Raw genomic sequence first — 20,129 nt, forward strand, 5'->3', positions numbered from 1 at the left:
ACAGCAGTAATGAGTAGTGTAGCTGGGAATCCAGCACGAAGGAGACATAGAAATCTTACCAGCAGCCGGGGTCTGTCTCACTCTGCTCCTGTTCCATCCCCCTATTCACCCCTCCCCTCTACATAGACTTGTATGGGCAGCGTGTCTGTGTGTGTCTCTCTTTCTCTGCTTCGCCCTCCCCACTCGATAGACTTATAGCCAGGCAGTGAAGTGACATGCCCCCACCTTCTGCAGTCCAACAATTCTGCTGCTCTGTATCAAGGGATGGCCAATACCTGACAACAGGGGGTGGACAGCAGATTACAGGAAGGGAGACACATAGCGGCAGTAACTTCACACAGAATTTGCCTGGATAAAACAACTAAACTTTAACAATAGGTAAATTCCAATCTTGATTTAAGTAGAGCATGGAGAGGTACAGTGGTCACATGCTGGTTGATAGGCGAGCATAAATTCATAAGACCTAGTTTACATAACTGTATTGAAACCCAGATAGCTCATAGCACAAATTAAAAAATTTAGATCCAAATGTGGAGTCTGATCTAGACACATTCAAGTTATTAAATCCAAGTACTTCTAAATAATGTTGCAAGAATTGAAAGTAAATCCTTCAATTTTGTCCTCTACGTACCTGCAGAACATGAGCGGCGGGATGTCATGGTAGATGAACTTGCATTTTAGGAATATGAACCAGTGCACACACATAATAAGGAATTGAAAGCCTATCACTAGGAGACCGTAGGCTGAGCTGTGTGACGATCCGCCTGAAGCTGGAGCAAGTATTTCTGCAGAACACAGTCTACGTCTTCTCTAAAGGAGGATTGTACGCTGGAGATATTATCGGAGGTAGGAGTCTTCCCTGTAGCAGTTTGCCGTAGCTGATTCAAGGCTTTAGACTTTGCCTGCTGTAGTTCTTGTGCAATCTTTTTAATATCCTTTGCGGAGACCAACCCTAAAATAAATAGAGTAAAAACAGTAGTTATAACCCGCTGAGATATAAAAGAGAAGCCAAAGCATGCCGATCATTTTGGTTTTCCTATATAGGAAAGGCCATCAGTATTAAAATCCCAGAAAACATGTTTAAATTCAAGGTTACCATTACACATTACATGTATATAAATGATAGATTACCCAGTTATGGCTACGAGAATTTCTGATGTTTTGTTACACCTCCCCAAAATAATTCATATATATTTTGGGGAGGGGTAACAAAACAATGGCTGATCTTATGCTTTTAATACATTATAAAGTAACTGCACTTCCAAAAAAAAAATGTGATAGGTCAAGCAACATTTTAATGGTTTTGATTGGTGAGGGTCCGTGTGCTGAAACCCCTACAGTCGCTGATCAAAGGTGCACAAGCACTCAGCTGATCGCCCTGCACCTTCAGCTGTGATCGGCGCTCCTCGTCAGGTTCACATAGAACATCTATGAGCTCGTCTTTAGCTTAACAAGAAGTGTCGATCACGGATGGAGGTGCCAAGCGATCAGCGGAGTGCTTCTGCACCTTCGCTTCAGCGACTGTAGGGGTTTCAGCACCCGGACCCTCACCGATCCAAACTTCTGATATGTCTCTGTGATATATCAAGAGTTTTTTTGGAAAGTGCAGATGCTTTTTAAAACGGAATAAAGATAATATTCTCCAAAGCTGCCAAATCACTTGTGTAAATCAGATTTGTATAATGGAGAAGAGGACTGCATCAATATAAGGAATCGCTTACCCTTCACCGTCTGCATGGTCTCAGACGTGAGCCGTCGAAGAGTTTGATCTGCTTGATGGAGGACGTTAGCTGCACAAATATCACGGTCCCTCTCCTGTAAACAGATATGGGGAAACAGCAGTGAAGGACTGTCAGTAATGGATGAGGTAGACCTATGGGGTGGCATAATGATAATTATATATTGTTATATGACTTAGTAGTTGTGCCCACTTTGCCAGACCACTTTATATGAATGAGAACGCTAACATTAAAAAAAACAAAAAACGGCCCTTAATACGGTATACTGCTGAGCAGAGAGAAGCGAATTGTTCCAACCGATTCGCCAGTCCATTAAATACAATAGAAGAATCGTTTTCCTATTGTATAAAACTAGCCAAAAGCAAAACTTAAAACTCTTTGCACACAATGCTTCCTAAAAACTGGAATTAGGAAAAATCATTTGTGCGTCTCAGTGGGGCTGCCGTGTTATGTCTCAGCAGTACAGGGGAGTGGAGTCCTCTGTAGTGACACGCATTACAACCAGAGCTCTTCTCGCTCTGCTAATACCTGACATGTCTGGTTTACAAAACCTAATTTCAAATATCTTATTAGTGAATTCTGTTATTAAAGTTGAAATGCCCTTTTCAGGACCATCATCTATTATCCAAAGTAGGGTGGCTATAGAGGGCGTCTCTGCGGGGGATCCAAAATGCCTATACATTACGCAAACAGCATTGTATTACAATGTAATACTTTATTCTCCCTGTGGTGGCACTGCAGGGGAATTTAACACTTGCTGCCGCGGAGATTACAACTGATCACTTGGGGTCCCAGCAGGAAGATTTAACATACAGGTCCTTCTCAATGAATTAGAATATAATCAAAAAGTTAATTCATTTCAGTAATTCAATTCAAAAAGTGAAACTCATATATTATGTAGATTCATTACACACAGATTGATCTATTTCCAGCATTTTATTTTAATGTTGAAGATTGCGGCTAACCGTTAATGAAAACCCCAAATTTTGTCTCAGAAAATTAGATTATTGGGTAAAAGATGAAGATTGTGTCACACTCTAATCAGCGAATCAACACAAAACACCTGCAAAGGTTTCCTAAGCCTTTAAATGGTCCAACAGTCTGGTTCAGTAGGCTACACAATCATGAGGAATACCGCTGACTTGACAGTTGTACAGAAGACAGTCATTGACACCATCCACAAGGGTAAGGGTAAGCCACTATTGCTAAAGAAGCTGCTGTTCACAGAGTGCTGTATCCAGGCATATTAATGGAAAGGTGAGAGGAAGGCAAAAGTGTGGTAGAAAAAGGCGCACAAGCAACAGGGATAACCGCAGCCTTGAAAGGATTGTCAAGAAAAGGCCATTCAAGAATCTGGGGGGAAATTCACAAGGAGTGGACTGCTGCTGGAGTCCGTGCATCTGGTCAAGCTGCTCATGACCCAGAGACAACGTCAGAAGCGTCTTACTTAGACTAAGGAGAATAAGGACTGGCCTGTTGCTCAGTGGTCCAAAGTCCTGTTTTCAGATGAAAGTAAATTTTGCATTTCATTTGGAAATCTCGGTCCCAGAGCCTGGAGGAAGAGTGGGGAGACATCAATCCAAGTTGCTTGCGGTCCAGTGTGAAGTTTCCACAGTCAGTGATGGTTTGGGGAGCCATGTCATCTGCTGGTGTTGGTCCACTGTGTTATATCAAGTCCAGAGTCAGCGCAGCGTCTAGCAGGACATTTTAGAGAATTTCATGTTTCCCTCTGCTGACAAGCTTTATAGAGATGCCGATTTCATTTTCCAGCAGGACTTGGCACCTGCCCACACTGCCAAAAGTACCAATACCTGGTTTACTAACCACAGTATCACTGCGCCTGATTGGCCAGCAAACTCGCCTGGCCTAAACCCCATAGAGAATCTATAAGATATTGTCAAGAGGAAGATGAGACACCAGAACCAACAATGCAGATGAGCTGAATGCCGCTATCAAAGCAACCTGGGCTTCTATAACACCTCAGCAGTGCCACAGGCTGATCGCCTCCATGCCACGCCGCATTGATAACCCCTCCGCAGTGCCACAGGCTGATCGCCTCCATGCCACGCCGCATTGATAACACATCAGCAGTGCCACAGGCTGATCGCCTCCATGCCACGCCCCATTGATGAAGTAATTCCTGCAAAAGGAGCCCCGACCAAGTATTGAGGGTATATACTGTACATGCTTTTCATTAGGCCAACATTTCGGCATTAAAAATCATTTTTTAAATTGGGCTTACATAATATTCTAATTTTCTGAGACTCTAAATTTTGGGTTTTCATTAACTGTTACCATAATCATCAACATTGAAAGATAAAAATGCTGGAAATAGATCACTCTGTGTGTAATGAATCTATATAATATGAGTTTCACTTTTTGAATTGAATTACTGAAATAAATTAACTTTTTAATGACCTCCTAATTCATTGAGAAGGACCTGTATATAGAAGGTGATGCGCTGAAAGCACAAATTTTAGTACAGGGCTGCACATTTACATTGATTTTGGTTTCAAGAGGTTAATTAGAAAAACATGGCTGCTTTCTTCCAGCGACAGTGCCACACCTGTCCATGGGTTGTGTCTGGTATTGCAGCTTAGCTCCACTGAAGTGAATGGTGCTGAGCAGCAATACCAGACACAATCTGTGGCAATGAAGAAAAAGGCCATGTTTCATTAATCTTGTACAACCCCTCTAAGGTCCAGAACAAGTCAGCAGATCTGTACAGTGCCAGGTTAATAGCAACTAATGTACGGGTTCTTTACACTTCCTGTAAGGTTCAGATATCACCGCTTACCTTCTCCTCATCATCCTCCATTGGTATAACTGGATTCTCCAGGGCTTGATTCATTAAATTCTTGATTCTCGCAATAAATCTGCCATATAAAAGTTCAACAGAGGCATCATTATAGAAGACATCCTCTACTATCCCAGTGGCCAGCGACACATTTGGGGGACACACTAATATATTCATTCTAAAAGGACTCTGGGGAAATACAAGTTATATTTAGTCTGTTTCACTTCATGCTTACTGACATTTTTCTCTAGGCCCAAAAGTTATAAGAGGAACAGGTAGTTTGGATCCAGCGTAGCTGCAACTAAAACGCTAGCTGCGTTCTTAATCATCCCAGCCATGATTAAGAACGCAGCTAGCGTTTGAAACGCGTAGGCTTCCTCAATCCTCTCACTTCTCTCCCAGCACTTGAGGACATCACTCCGAATGACCTCTTTTAATACAACTTTCATTAAACTTGGAACAAGTTCCTTTTTAGTTGCAGCTACGCTGGATCCAAACGACCTGTTCCTCTTGTATCTCACACAACGTGTGCCGACGCGAGGATCCGTGCGGAGACCATAGTACACCAACCTGTACTTACAAGGTGAGCTGGAGGTTCCCCTCCTCTTTTTTCCCAAAAGTTATACTTCAGTACGTGACTTTATTTTGACCCCATGCGTCCCATCTTGGACATTTATGGCATATCCATAGTATATGCCATAAATGTCTGATAGGTGCGGGTCCTACCTCTGGGACCCACACCGATCTCTAGAATGGGGCTCCCTGGCCCCTGTCCTACCTTCTCTTGCTTTCCAGCCACTGATTGATGAGGTTGTTGGGAGTACGGAAACAGCCGAGTAGGTGAGCGTTGCGGTTTCCGTAACTCCCTTTCACCTTCATGAGAGTTATGGAAACAAAGTAGCTCAGCAAGCTCGGCTGTTTCTGTACTCTCGACCACCCCGTCAGTCACTGACCGGAGACCAGCGAGTAAGAGAAGGTAGGATGGGGTTCAGGGGGCCCTGTTGTAAAGATAAGGGTGGGACTTACATCCTGTGGATATGCCATAAGTGTCCAAGATGGGAAAACCACCTTTACATGAATGTCTTTTACAGGTAGACATTGTGGACGTGTCTGTGCCCCATGTCTTAAGAGGTCTAATTATATTCTTACTCATCCATATTGATGCCATTGGAGCTGTCCAGGCTCAGGCTGTCTTTCTCCCATGTGTTTTTTTCAGGATTTGGCCTCTCTAGTTTGGAGTCCATTAAAATTATTATTCTGTCCGTGACAGGATTCGGTCTCTTGTTATTCCGTAGTGAGCAGCAGTCAACAGGACAATACAAATATAACTGACAGAATCCGAGAGAATCTGGAAAATAAAAACAATTACAGAGGACCAGTCAGTGATGTCACCCAGGTGTGTTCTTTCGTATACGTAGACAACGGACGTCTCTAAAAACTGTTCTCCGGGTCATCCGCCGTTATCAGGGGAGGGTTTGTCCAGCCAGACATTTCTTAGGGGAAATGTAGCATTACATGACGGTCTACCACGGATTGAGCATGCACGTAATATGTGTTTGAATACCATCCACCACAGGACCTTCATCCGATTGTACATTATGTGTATGCTCGATCCACGCAATGACTGCCTGCACTGGAGGGGCAAATTGCTACGTTAAATGGGTTTACCAGAAGCGGGAATTATCACCTATCTACAGGATAAGTGATAAATGTCTGATCACTGGGGGCCCTAGAGCTGGGACAACCGATTGTGAGAACAGGGATCCGGAACCCCCCTATTCCTCCCATTGTAGTGAGAAGCTTGAATGGAGCGTCATTTGAGCAAATGCGCCCGCTGCTCCATACATTGTCTATAGACTGACTGAAACAGCCGAGCGAGAGAGTTTCCATCATTCCCATAGACATTGAATGGAGCAGCAGCAAGCCTCCGCACTGCGGTACAGCAGTAAGGACAAACGGGGTTCAGGACCCCCTTTCTCATTGGGGCCCCACCAATCAGACAATTATCAGCTATCATGTGGATAGGTGATGAATATCAATCCTGGGAATACCCCTTCAAGAGAGAAAAGGGATACAAAAGAACCTCTTATATTTTTTGCTTGGTCTATGTTGCTTAAAAGAGGTATATATCAATAAAATACATTTATGGCATGCCCCTGGGATGTCCGGCGGGACTCCTAGTGCTGTGGATAGGTAAAAGATCACATTGTGCATGGGCGGAGAAGCAGCATTTGTGCGGTTCTCAGCATTATAGTCTTATAAAAACAGCCGAGCCACATGTTCCCGTACAGACAAGGTGCTGTTCCCATCACAGGCACTGTGGCCGGTACCCTAGTAGCAATGCGGCACCCTCGTTCTAGGCCACGTTAGGAGTCATAGTGCTTGGAGACCCATCAATAAGACATTGATAGAATATCCTTATCAATATGTCATCAATGTCTGTAGAGGGGAAGCCCCTTTAAACGTTACCTGGCCTTTTACAACTTAAAGAAGATGCTTTTACCTTTTATATTTAATTTTGCCCTACGTTGCATTAGTGGCCCACGTGGGCTGAGGATAACATTCATCTTGTTGTCACCTTTACATATAAATTGTATCTGTATTGCTTATCAATCACCGGTCAATGATTTATCAGGTCCGGGGCGGCACAATGCATAAAATTTACGATGATATTTCGAGACTGTGCGGGGGCAAATGGTTCAATACCATGAATTCACCTGTTTCAATACTAAACTGTGCAGCAGCGCAGCTTAGCAGCCGGCCTCGCTCACTAGTACTACAGAGAACACGGCCCGCACACTGCGCAACCTCTGCCATGTTCTGTCTTTAGTGCCCGCCCCGAACTGCCGCTTGTTAGTGCGTCGCTGGCCTCATCACGGGAGGAGCGCTGCTCCTTCCTTTCTCCACTGCCACCAATGATGATCTGAGTCTGACAAGAAGGGACTCGGTGTGTGAAATTCGCACCTTCTATTCCCTCCTAGTCAGTCAGGTACCCACACGTTAAGGGACAGCGAGGGAGGAGAATGCTGTGGGCAGCACAGGCAGTGGGTTACTGATGACGTGCCAGTGCATGGGTCGCTTGACCGCGCTGTCCACATTGTTGCAATAATGTGAGGGAAATGATGGGGTCACTTATTATTATTAATGTGCGGCACATGGTATTATGAATTTAGTACCTCAATTTGCCTCACATTAATAGTTATAAACCCTATCACGTACCTCACAATCATAAGGGGCAACATTGGGTTAATGTGTGAGGTACATGATGAGGTTAATTACTATTAATGTGAGGCACATGGAGGTTCTAAATTCATAATACCACGTGCTTCATATTATACTATAATGTTGGCAAAGTATCTTTTTGGTATAGATAATCGTGACACTACACAAAGTATCGGTAGCGAAGTCCAAATTCTGGCATGGTGACGACCCTACTCAAGTCATCCTATTAATCTGCCATGTATTTAATGGTGGATTTTATCAGCACCCCACATGGGCCACTACTGAAATATAGGGGGGAAAAAATGAAGAAATGTAAAAAGTAATTTGTAGTAATCTATGAATAACACAAGAGGCACTTACAGTTACGGGCCAGCTGGAAGACTTCATACCGCATGCTCTGATAGTAGAAATTATCATCCAATATGAAATAGACAGGACCGGACTTTACATTCATAGACAAACAACAGAATTCAGAGTCTTTTTTGGCAGAGATTAAGCCTTGACTTTCCAAGCACTGAACAAACCGATTCCAAGTCCCTTCCATTTTCCCACCTGGGGGTTTTAAAGCTGAACGTGAGATCAGAGCGGTTATAAGATGCTCAAGACACTGCAGAAGGTGCTGCCGCTGCTGCTTCCAAAGCGACGTCTGAGGAGGAAAAGAGAAGTTCTGCTTATATGTGGGATGATGAAGACGGAGTATTGAGATTCGGGGTCACCTCTGCAGACCTTATAATGTGTCATTGTGCAGTGTTGGGGTTTGTCCACACGTAGCAGAATTGCGTGTACGGAAAAACCGCAGCAGAATACAGTAGCAGGAAAGTGGTTGTGATTGAACAAATCTCTTCCACACGCTGCGGAAATAGTGAGCGGAAAAAACGCTCAGAAATGGACCTGCGGTGTAGAATTTTATTCCGCAGCATGTCAATTGTAGTTGCGCAATCGCTGCATATTTGCTGCGGGTTCTCCCCTTTGAATTCAATGGGAGGTAAAACCCGCAACAAATAGCAGTTGTTGCGTTTGTTACGTCAGGTTCGCAGCGATTCCGCCGCATAAAGCGGAACTCTGAATAAAAAAAAAAACTACTATACTTACCCAGGAGTCCGTGTTTCTTCCTCCAAATCGGCCACCTGGGATGAAACGTTATCCCAGGAGGCAGGCCAGCTAAGTGCTGCAGTTTTCAACAGCGGACATTCCAGGGCGAAAAACTGCACCACAGTCTAGTGCGCTTTTTCGCCCGGAATTCCCTGCGGCGCACAGGGCTGATACGCAGCGTGCTATAACTCGGCGTATCCACCCCGTGTCAACACATGGCCTAAAGATGGGTCCGGCTCCATTTGTGCTGCCATTTATGAAATCCTGATTTATTAAACCGTTCTCAGAAAGGTTTCAGCGGATTTCCAGTGGCGCATTTTGAAAGTTGCAGAGCTCTCTGGACATTAGGGATTACCTATCTGTTTTCCGCCCCTTATTAGGCTCTGTTCACATCCGCGGTGCTGGATCTGTCGCACAGCAGACACCAATGACTTATAATGGGGTCCATCTGGTTCCGTCATCGTGTCCGTTATTTTGACGGGAAGAATAGCGTTACATGCTGCACTATTCTTCGCGTGAAATATGACGGAATCGCGGCGGAGGATCCTGACGCAGATTTGAACATAGCCTTGGTAATATCTGTTTCTGAGAAAGCTGGGTAACAACCAACATGGCCAAGGGCGTATGCACCATAGAGACAGACCAAGCTGCTATGAGGCCTTTGGAGAAAGCAGGGCCCAGCCCTGGTTGTTCAATGCTTTTTGCTATTGGGTGCCACAAACCGGTGCGCCTCTCCAGAAGAACTACATTGTTAGCAAAGAGGGTGGAGAATTGGCCCAAGGGTCATGGAAAGGGTGTGTAGGGGAGCCCCTTCTTTCCTGGATGGCAAAACTGGACAACATTTTAATCTTTGCTATGTGGTCCACAACTCTTATGTACGCCTCTAAACACGGCTATCAGTACCATCAGATATAATAGTGGCTGCGGGAGAATCTATGACATACCTGCCAACCCTCACAGAATGTCCAGGAGACTTCCCTGACAAGCAGGCAAATCCCCTAGGCACCGCTTCCTCTAACATACACCCACTTTTCACTGTTCCTGCAGCCCGCTCCCAGGCGCCGCTGCAGACAACGCCATAACACCGGGGTCGGCCTCAGGACGTCGTGTGCGGCGGAGCCTCTGGAGTGAAGAGGACTCCCGGAATGGGAAAAAGTGAGTGTCTGCATGTCTGGTCAGGGGGTCTGTATTAAAGGAGTTTTACCATTATCAGTATTTATCAGTGACAAATATCTGATCAGTGGGGATCAATCCGCTAGGACCCCTACCGTTTACGAGAACGGGCTTACCTTGCCATTCATGTGAGCCCCATATGAATGGGGCGGTACTGCGCATGCTTGGCCATGGGGCTGGAGAATGGCCAACGGGGCGGTGGCCGAGCATGTGCAGTACCTCTGTGCACGGTAAGCCAATTCTCGTGATTAGTGGGGTTACCGGAGGTCGGACCCTCACGATCAGATATTTATTACCTATACTGTGGATAGCTGATAAATATTGATTATAGGAAAACCCTTTGGAGGAGGTCTGGGGTCCATGTATTTAGGGGGTCTGGCTGGGATCTGTATTTCTATAGATGGTCTGGTCTAAAGTATGTATTTCTATAGGGGGTCTATTATTAAGGGTCTGGGGGCTCAGTATTTATTTAGTGGGTCTGGACAGGGGTCTATATTCCTTTGGGGGGGGGTGATGGAAATATATAATTATGGGTCATATGCAATCTGTAACTAAGCAGGTCAGATTTGCCTTTCAGGATACTTGGAAAGCTGAATAGACTATTTAATAACTTGACAGATGGGAACAGCGGAAAGGCTTCATGTTTACTACTGATTTTGTATTTGGAGTGTGCATTATAACGTAGCGACTATCATTATTTACAGCATCCTCCAGAGATGCGATGATTACGAGACGCTAGGACAACACATAGGAAACCCCATAACACACGGCAACTAAGGATTGTAACACGAGAAGCGATAACATGCATCACAAGTTCTGATTGGATAAGCCATTGAGCGTTTATTTATGAATGGCTCTGATTGGTTACTTAACCTACTTCTCTTCCGCCCTTATTCTTAGACTGGCACGAAACATCGCGATAATCGTTGACCGACTCTTCCTCTGGCATAACGTCATCATAGGATATTATAACAACAGTAAATGGATTGTGCCTGTTTTTCAGCTGCCGAGCTAAGGTTGATTTTCCTGCCCCGGGAAGCCCGCACAAGACACACAGTCCGATACAAGAGCTTTTGTCCGTCTCATCCATAGTAACTCTTAGTGGCGTGCGCATGCATCTGGAAAATGATTGACAGTCCTGTGCTCCAATCAGAAATGGAGGTCACATGATCATTATTCTTCCAGTACTGAAGAATTGTGGGACCTGTAGTTTTTATGTGCATATCCTTTTTAATAATCTTTATGGAAATTAATCTGAACAGCAGAGCGACATAATTATGATATCTCCCACTGTGACAAATAGTGTTACAACAATGCATAGAAAGCAATGAGGTCCCCACAAAAAAGCTTCATTTTGTTGGCTTCCCATTATTGTCTCTCAAATCATAGGGCCTACGATTGACCTTAAAGTGGAGCTAAACGTTTGACAAACTTCTGACATGTCATAGTGACATGTCAGAAGTTTGGATTGGTGGGGGTCCGAGCAGGGGCGTAGCTAAAGGCTCATGGGCCCCGATGCAAAAATTCTTACTGGCCCCCCCCCCCCTGCAAACTTCTCATGGCCGACGGTCCGCAGCTTTCAGCTGCATCGCTGGGTCTAAGTAACCCAACAATGCAGCACTAGCAGCCGGGGGCGTCACTAAGGCTGGTTTCAGACACCCTATTTACGGCCGGAATTCGGGCGTTATAGCATTGAATTACGTCCGAAAATGCGGCTCAAAAGCGTTGGCAAACATCTGCCCATTCATTTGAATGGGTCTTACGATGTTCTGTGCCGACGGTCATTTTTTTTTACGCGCCGCTGTCAAAAGGCGGCGCGTAAAAAAGATGCCCACGTCAAAGAAGTGCCTGTCACTTCTTCAGACGTAAATGGAGCCGTTTTCCATGGACTCCATGGAAAAACAGCTCCAATTACGTCCGTAATGGACGCAGCGAAAGACGCCTGCATATGCCATTACGGCTGAAATTACGGTGCTGTTTTCTCCTGAAAACAGCACCGTAATTTCAGCCGTAACAGACGCTGCCGTGTGAACATACCCTCAGGGCTTAAAATGTCAGGGAAATAGCCCCAATACATATGTGTCCGCCCCCAAAAAAAGTGTGTATAGAAGACAGCATAGCATATCTATAGCACTACGACCCTATAAACTATGGATAGGATTAGATACAGTGGCTCAGCAGACAGTATCACACATGATAGGCTTAGATACAGTGGCTCAGCAGACAGTATCACACATGATAGGCTTAGATACAGTGGCTGAGCAGACAGTATCACACATGATAGGATTAGATACAGTGGCTGAGCAGACAGTATCACACATGATAGGATTAGATACAGTGGCCCAGCAGACAGTATCACACATGATAGGATTAGATACAGCGGATCAGCAGACAGTATCACACATGATAGGATTAGATACAGTGGCTGAGCAGACAGTATCACACATGATAGGATTAGATACAGTGGCTCAGCAGACAGTATCACACATGATAGGATTAGATACAGTGGCCCAGCAGACAGTATCACACATGATACGATTAGATACAGTTGCTCAGCATACAGTACCACACATGATAGGATTAGATACAATGACTCAGCAGACAGTATCACACATGATAGGATTAGATACAGCGGCTCAGCAGACAGTATCACACATGATAGGATTAGATACAGTGGCTCAGCAGACAGTACCACACATGATAGGATTAGATACAGTGGCTCAGCAGACAGTACCACACATGATAGGATTAGATACAGTGGCTCAGAAGGCAGTATCACACATGATAGGATTAGATACAGTGGCTCAGCAGACAGTATCACACATGATCGGATTAGATATAGGGCCCAGCAGACAGTATCACACAAGATACGATTAGATACAGTGGCCCAGCAGACAGTATCACACATGATAGGATTAGATACAGTGGCTCAGCAGACAGTATCACACATGATTGGATTAGATACACAGCTCAGCAGACCGTATCACACATGATTGGATTAGATACAGGGCCAGCTCGCTGACATTGCGTCTCCAGCGCTGGACCCAGGATAGGTAAGAATAATAATTTTGCTTCTTTATGTGTTACTGATTATTTTTGTGTGTTTGTGTTTTTTTACAGGTTCGGTTGTTGGACTTCGGATACGAGGACTTCAATGACGGCGTTTTTTTTATTCTCCATAAAATGGTTAATGAGGGTTGTTTTTTTATTTCAACAAAACATTTTTTCTATGTGCTTGTATCTTTTTAAACTTTATTATCACCGCCTTAGTAATGGCCGCTGGCTGATTGACAACCTCCATTACTAAGGTGGGGCTTAATGTTAGCCGGTGCAGAGGCTACACTAACCCCCATTATTACCCCGGTACCCACCGCCACCAGGAGTACTGGGAAGAGTCGGGTACGAACCAGTGGACCAGGGGACCCCACGTCATTTAAAAAAAAAATAATAATAATTGGAAAGAACGATGTGGGGTCCCCCCCATTTTTCATAACCAGCCAGATACAATAAAGCAGCAGCAGCAGCAGCCTAGCATCATCAGGGTAGGAAGGGCCACTGTTTTTGGCCTTTCCCCTCCTGATAATACCAGCCTGCCACAACCCTAGTAGCCGACCATCACTACAGATGGTCAGGTACTGGATCGTACCCGGCTCTTCCCACCACCCCTGGTGTTGGTGGGTACCGGGGTAATAATGGGGGTTAGTGTTAGCCTCTGCACCGGCTAACACTAAGCCCCGCCTTAGCAATGGATGCTGTCAATCAGCCGGCGGCCATTACTAAGGCGGTAGTAATATAGTTTAAAAAAAAACACAAAGACATAGAAAAAATATTTTATTGAAATAAAAAAAAAAAACACACAACCCTCATTAACCATTTTATTGATCATAAAAAAAAAGCTGTCGTCCGAAGTAGTCCTGGAATCCGACGTAGTCCAACGACCGAACCTGTAAGAAAACACACAAAAAATGATTAGTAACACATGTGTTAGGCTTAGATACAGGGCCCATGTGTGATACTGTCTGTGGGACCCTGTATCTAAGCCTACCACAACGTAGGCTTAAATACAGGGTCCAGCAGACAGTAATCTTATACAGTATAAGATTACTGTGTGCTGGGGCCTGTATCTAAACCTACAGTGTGGTAGGCTTAGATACAGGGACAAGCAGACAGGATCACACATGGGCCATGTATCTAAGCCTACCATGTGATTGGCTTATATACAGGGCCCATCAGACAGGATCACACATGGGCCATGTATCTAAGCCTACCATGTGATTGGCTTAGATACAGGGCCCAGCAGACAGGATCACGCATGGGCCATGTATCTAAGCCTATCATGTGATTGGCTTAGATACAGGGCCCAGCAGACAGGATCACGCATGGGCCATGTATCTAAGCCTACCATGTGATTGGCTTAGATACAGGGCCCAGCAGACAGGATCACACATGGGCCATGTATCTAAGCCTACCATGTGATTGGCTTAGATACAGGGCCCAGCAGACAGGATCACACAATCTGTGATCCTGTCTCATGGGCCCCCTAAGCCTGCTACATCATAGGCTTAGGGGTTGTGCATTCCCTAAACATTGATGGCCTATCCTCAGGATAGGCCATCAATAGCTGATGTGTCTCCCGGGACCCGCAAATCAGCTGTTTTGAAGGGGCCGCAGCACTCGTACGAGAGCTGCTTCCCCTTCATTTCACTACTCGCTCACACTGTGAATCGCCGAAACACGGATTCACAGTGTGACCGGAATGAAGTGACAGGAATGAAGGGGAGCAGATCTCGTACGAGTGCTGCGGCCCCTTCAAAACAGCTGATTTGCGGGTCCCGGGAGTCGGACCCCGCCAGTCAGGGCTATCTTACCTTCCTCTTCGACCGCGGCGGGAGTTCTGTCGTCTCGATGCTGTGCGCGGCGCATAGCGCTGTGACGTCATGCGCTGCGCACAGCGCCTGACCTCAGGACCTCCGCTGCCATCCGGAACCAGGAAGGTAAGTAAAGTATGTTACTATAGTAACAGGGGCCCGCGGCCCGAGTTACTATAGTAACTTTTTATTGATGTGGTGCGGGGGGCCGTGGGCCCCCCTGGCTTCGGGGCCCGGTCGCAATTGCGACCGCTGCGACCCCTATAGCTACGCCAGTGGGTCCGAGCACTGAGACCCCCACCAATCGCTAGAACGAAGCAGCTGAAGTGCTCGTGTGAACGCTCAGCCACTTCGTGTCTGTTCGGCTTTTTCCGGAAAGCCGATGTATCGGAGTACGGGCTCATAGACTTTCTATTGAGTCCGTACACCGATAACATTTATTTCCGGAAAAAGCCGAACATACACTGAGCGCTCACACGAGCACTTCAGCTGCTTCGTTCTAGCGATTGATGGGGGTCTCAGTGCTCGGACCCCACCAATCCAAACTTCTGACATGTCAGAAGTTTGTCGAACGTTTAGCCACACTTTAATGGGTTCCGTCAGGTTTCCATCATGGTTTCTGTCATTATGCTGAACAAAATAGTACTGCATGCTTTGCCATTTTGTCCACCAAAAATAACAGAATCTGCGACGGAGGCCCCTAAGGTATCTCTGACGCAGATGTGAACAAATCCTAAAAGGGTTTTTCCGATCTCATAAAGTGATGGCGTATCACTAGCATATGCCATCACGTTCTAAAATGTTGTGGACCAGACTGCTAGATCCTAAGGTTGCCACCGGGCCGATATATTCTAACAGCCTGACCGATACTTTTATGGTTGGGCCGGTGCCAGTATATTTTTTTTTAACAGCCTTATAGGAGTCCGGTATTTTTCATTTGCCATATGTATTTTTCAGATTTAGATGTTGCATGTCCCGGTTTCTATGGTATCTGCCTCCTCAGGACGCAGATACAGTTGAATCCAATGGTGGAGCAGGGAGCCGACAGCTCCCTGCTCTACTATTTACTACATAAAGCCGGACGTGAGTGGTTCAGGGCAGACAGTAATGATGCAGTGACGTCATCGTGCATGTCTGCACAAAGCCACATACTACATAGACCGGAGGAGCAGGGGGATCTCCTGAAATTTTAGTGGGAACGGGGTTAGGTGAGTATTTATGTTATTATTTTTATTAGTCACAAAAAAGGCATTTGACCGGGTGTGGAGGGCAGCTATGGGGGCATTATACTGTGGGGGTCAGCTATAGAGGCATTATACTGGGTGGGGACAGCTATAGGGGAATTATACTGTGTGTCGGATGCGCTAGAGGGGCATTGTACTGTGTTGGAGGCAGTTATGGGGGCGTCATACTGTGTGGAGGCCAGTTTTAATAACTGGAGGTACGCTTTAAGTGTGAAATCACACTGCGTGTTAAGCTACGCCCCCAACCACATCCCCTTTTCCCTAGCAAGTATTTTTTATGAAGAAGGTGGCAACCCTACTGGGTCCTCCACCGATCCTGAGAATGAAGGGGCTGCAGTGTTGCTTTAACGATGAGTCTGCTTTCATAGTTATCTCTGCAGCACGTCCCCTTTTACTGAATAAGGCTGTACTGCAGCCTGGTGCTGTACAAGGAAAAACAGAGAAGGGGACACAGCACTAAACCAGTAATGCCGTCCCTCCATTTTCAGGATTTGTAGAGGTCCTACCAGTTGGACCCTCACTGATCAGAAATTGATGGCATATCTTAGTAATATGCCATCACTTCATGAGATGGAAAAACCCTTTAAGTTTAGAAGAGTCAATCAGATCAATTGAAGAAGAAAGCAGTTACGGCTCTGAGACAATATTGGGCCCCAAAAGACCGTCATAAGACAACCGCTATTTGGAGATAATTTTGGAGACAACCACTTGCCACTAAGGGTCTATTTATTATTGGATGATTCACAAATAACCTATCAGACCTTATTGATGATATATCTTATGTGTACAATGATATCAACACTGCTCCCTAGCCCGGAGCAAGAGGAAAGTGCAGACTGGGTTCTAGTAGACATCTTTGGCGCTCAATCTGGGGGGTGGTATCTGCAGAAGAAACTCTGGGGGCCATCTTTGGACAGGTACTCTCGGGGGCATCTTGGGGCAGGCACTCTGGGGGGCACACACTATTAGACCTTATGCACATGGCTACGCAGTAAAGCTCTGTGTGCCATCTTGTATTGCTCTTTGGCATGAATTCATGAGCCCTACAGGAAACCTTAGTGGTTGTCTTTCTGTAACACCGAAGGCAACACAGAAAATGTACTGCTGTCTTTCTCTCTCAGACGGCCATGTTGTACCTTTTTTGCGTTTAAAAATGTTGGAGGGTAGAAAAGATGTTGTCTCTTTTAATGTTGCTGCTGCTCGTAATGCAAACCAACGAATGTATATGTATTAGTTACACACATACCTATGATACGTACCGTGTTCCCTGTATGTACATGGGGCTACGTCATCTGTTACGTGATGGCCACCCTTCTCCATGACACCCCAGTGACTCTGTGTCGCGCCGTGAGCATGCAAAAGTTTGTGTGTATTCCCAGTGTTATTAGGCACAGGTAGATTTCTATCGGTTTATCATTGTATTTATTTCACATAGTTTATATAGCACTGTCATAAGCTGCACCCCTGTACACTGATTGTAATCCCCCATATCACTCCATGTCTCTCGTGCGGCGCAAACTACAGTCAGGCAGAATGAAATTGGAATGGGTGTGTAATGTCGGGGTAGGGAGACAGACAGGTGAGCCCTAATCTACCCGCCACTCAGTCCCTGCCTACTTGCACGGCCCGTCCTAGGCGACGGCGTACAACTGGGCGACGGTCTCTACGTGCACGACAGACAAACAGACAAGCGTACATAGAAGCTAAGGGAAATGGGCCAGTTGCCCACGGCAACACCGTGAGCAACAAGAGTAGTGAACGAGCCGAGTCAAACCAGGAGTGTACGAGGTACAAATCGCAGAGCAGGAGCGTAGTCCGTAAAGCCAGGGTCAAAAATGAAGCAAGGTCAATAATGATAGCAGGAGCAGCAGAGCCAGGAAACAGAAAAGAATCACAGGCAAAGGAAGAGCAGGAAATGCAGGTATAAATAGACAGAGGGCGGGAGCTAGCTCCGTCTGGCCAGGCTGTGATAGGCTCTCCCACTCCTCAGCCTCCAAGCCTGACTGGTAGAAGATCGTGTCACTCTCTCAGACTTAGGAGCAGGTGCAGACTGATTACCCACGGGAGTCGACACAGAAGCTGTGTCTGGCATATCCTTTACAGTACCCCCCCTTTTAAGAGGGGCCACTGGACCCTTTCTAGGTGCACCTGGCTTATTGGGGAAGCGAAGATGGAACCTCCTGAGCAATACCCCAGCGTGAACATCCCGGGCGGGTACCCAAGTCCTCTCCTCAGGCCCGTATCCTCTCCAATGGACCAGGTACTAGAGGGAGCCTTGGACCATCCTGCTGTCCACAATCTTGGCCACCTCGAATTCTACCCCTTCAGGTAGGCTCCTGGCACATCGCTTGCCCTGTCAATCAGCGCCTTTCAACGACACAAGCGGCGCAAAGAAGTAATCACGCCGCTTGAGTCGTTGAAAGGCGCTGAATGGCGGAACGTACCCGGCCATTCATCGCCTATAGTACAAAACGGGGTGGTGGCGGCTGGTTTCAGTGGCGTCGCCGCCCTCTCAGAGAGGCAGCAGGCCGCCGTCATGGACGATGCGGCCCTGGCGCCCCTCCCCACCTTCCCTCTTAGTTGCGCCTGGGACTCGGCCTGCCCCACCTAGCTACGCCCCTGGTCCCAGGAGATTCATATAATATACACGTTCTGGAGAGTTTAGGCCCCGTATACACTTTGAGTCCTTTGCATAACTTTGCGAAATGCTTCTTATTGCCTTGAGGAGCCCAGTTGCACATCAGCCGCGAGAGCATTTGACCGACAGATATCTTACATGTTATGTCAGCATTAGGTAGTGACCATGTTCAAACAATAATATCAGTCACATTCAATTGTCCATAAAGTAGCACTAGTCATGTTATATTGCCCATACAATTGTGCCAACAATATATCAAGACCTACTTATACAATAGTATCAGTCCTATTAAAGCCTATACTGAAGTACCAGCTAAATATCAGATCCCAGATCTGTGTAAGCCATATAAGTGCCATTGTAATGTTCTAGCCTCCTATAAGTGCTCAAACTGTAGTGCCAGCCCATATTAATGCTCATACAAATGTGCCTACATTTATCAGTGTCCATACAGTCATGACAGCAATAGTATCGCCAGCCATATATCAGCAGTGTCGATGCTACTGTGCCAGCCATAAGTGCCTATATAAATGTGCCATTCCTAGCAGTGGGCATGTGTACCCCATTTATCAGTGCCCATACTGTAGTGCTTGTTCCAGTAGGGTTGATACTGGAGTTCCACGTATATATCAGTACAATGTTGTAGCATCACAGAACCAGGAGAAACTACCAGTTTGCAGGAAACCAAAGACATCAAAGAAGCCTAATTCCATAGGCTTATAATAAAGTAGTGACATCACAAGCCTATCATTTGCAAACAACCAGTGACATCACGCAGGCACAAAATGTCAAAGAAACGAGTGACAACACAGACGCTCGAACTGATCAGTTTGATAGGAACTGGAGACGCCACAAAGGATTACGTTTCAGAAATGTATTCGAATAAAAAGCTGAGGCAAAGAAATAATAAAGGTTTCACATTATGACATCATAAAAAAACAGAATTGTATATACAGGTTTCCAAAGAAATCTCATAAAAGTGCATTTCTAAGCAATATTCCTTCAGGGAGATGTGTTAAATATGTTTGTTCTGGATTTAGTAGCTTTCATCATGAATCCTTCATCCCGGGTTATCCTCACAATCAGTTCTTCATGATTACAATATGACACTATATCAGCGCTCTACACATAATCCATTCATCTAGCAGCACCATTCACAGAATTATTCGCTCCGTCTGGAACTTTGGCAAAAGTCTTGAAATAAGGTTCTGTCCTAAGAGTTATCAGTGACTGGTTCTGAGGTGTTTAGTTCAGTGTGAACTGTTGTCAGACGTTATCTGGCCAGTCATACTGAGGGGCTGTGGCTAGTTGAGGAGGAGGACGGGAGGGTGGGGGAGGTCTTCTGGGCGGCACAGGTTG

At 45.8% G+C, this 20,129-nt stretch overlaps 1 protein-coding gene across 1 annotated transcript; it reads right to left on the reverse strand.

Moving 5' to 3' along the window:
* Positions 1–353: 353 nt before the first annotated feature.
* On the reverse strand, positions 354–11,149 carry PSTK (phosphoseryl-tRNA kinase). The gene is made up of 6 exons (XM_075843198.1): positions 10,901–11,149; positions 8,119–8,404; positions 5,686–5,884; positions 4,537–4,615; positions 1,722–1,815; positions 354–952 (listed from the first exon to the last, which is right to left on the reverse strand). Exons 1-6 carry the CDS (start codon positions 11,135–11,137, stop codon positions 729–731), a joined length of 1,119 nt encoding a protein of 372 aa, XP_075699313.1. The 5' UTR covers positions 11,138–11,149; the 3' UTR covers positions 354–728.
* Between the last annotated feature and the right edge of the window lie 8,980 nt (positions 11,150–20,129).

This window comes from Rhinoderma darwinii, chromosome 11 (assembly GCF_050947455.1).
Source record: "Rhinoderma darwinii isolate aRhiDar2 chromosome 11, aRhiDar2.hap1, whole genome shotgun sequence".
Lineage (NCBI taxonomy): Eukaryota > Metazoa > Chordata > Amphibia > Anura > Rhinodermatidae > Rhinoderma > Rhinoderma darwinii.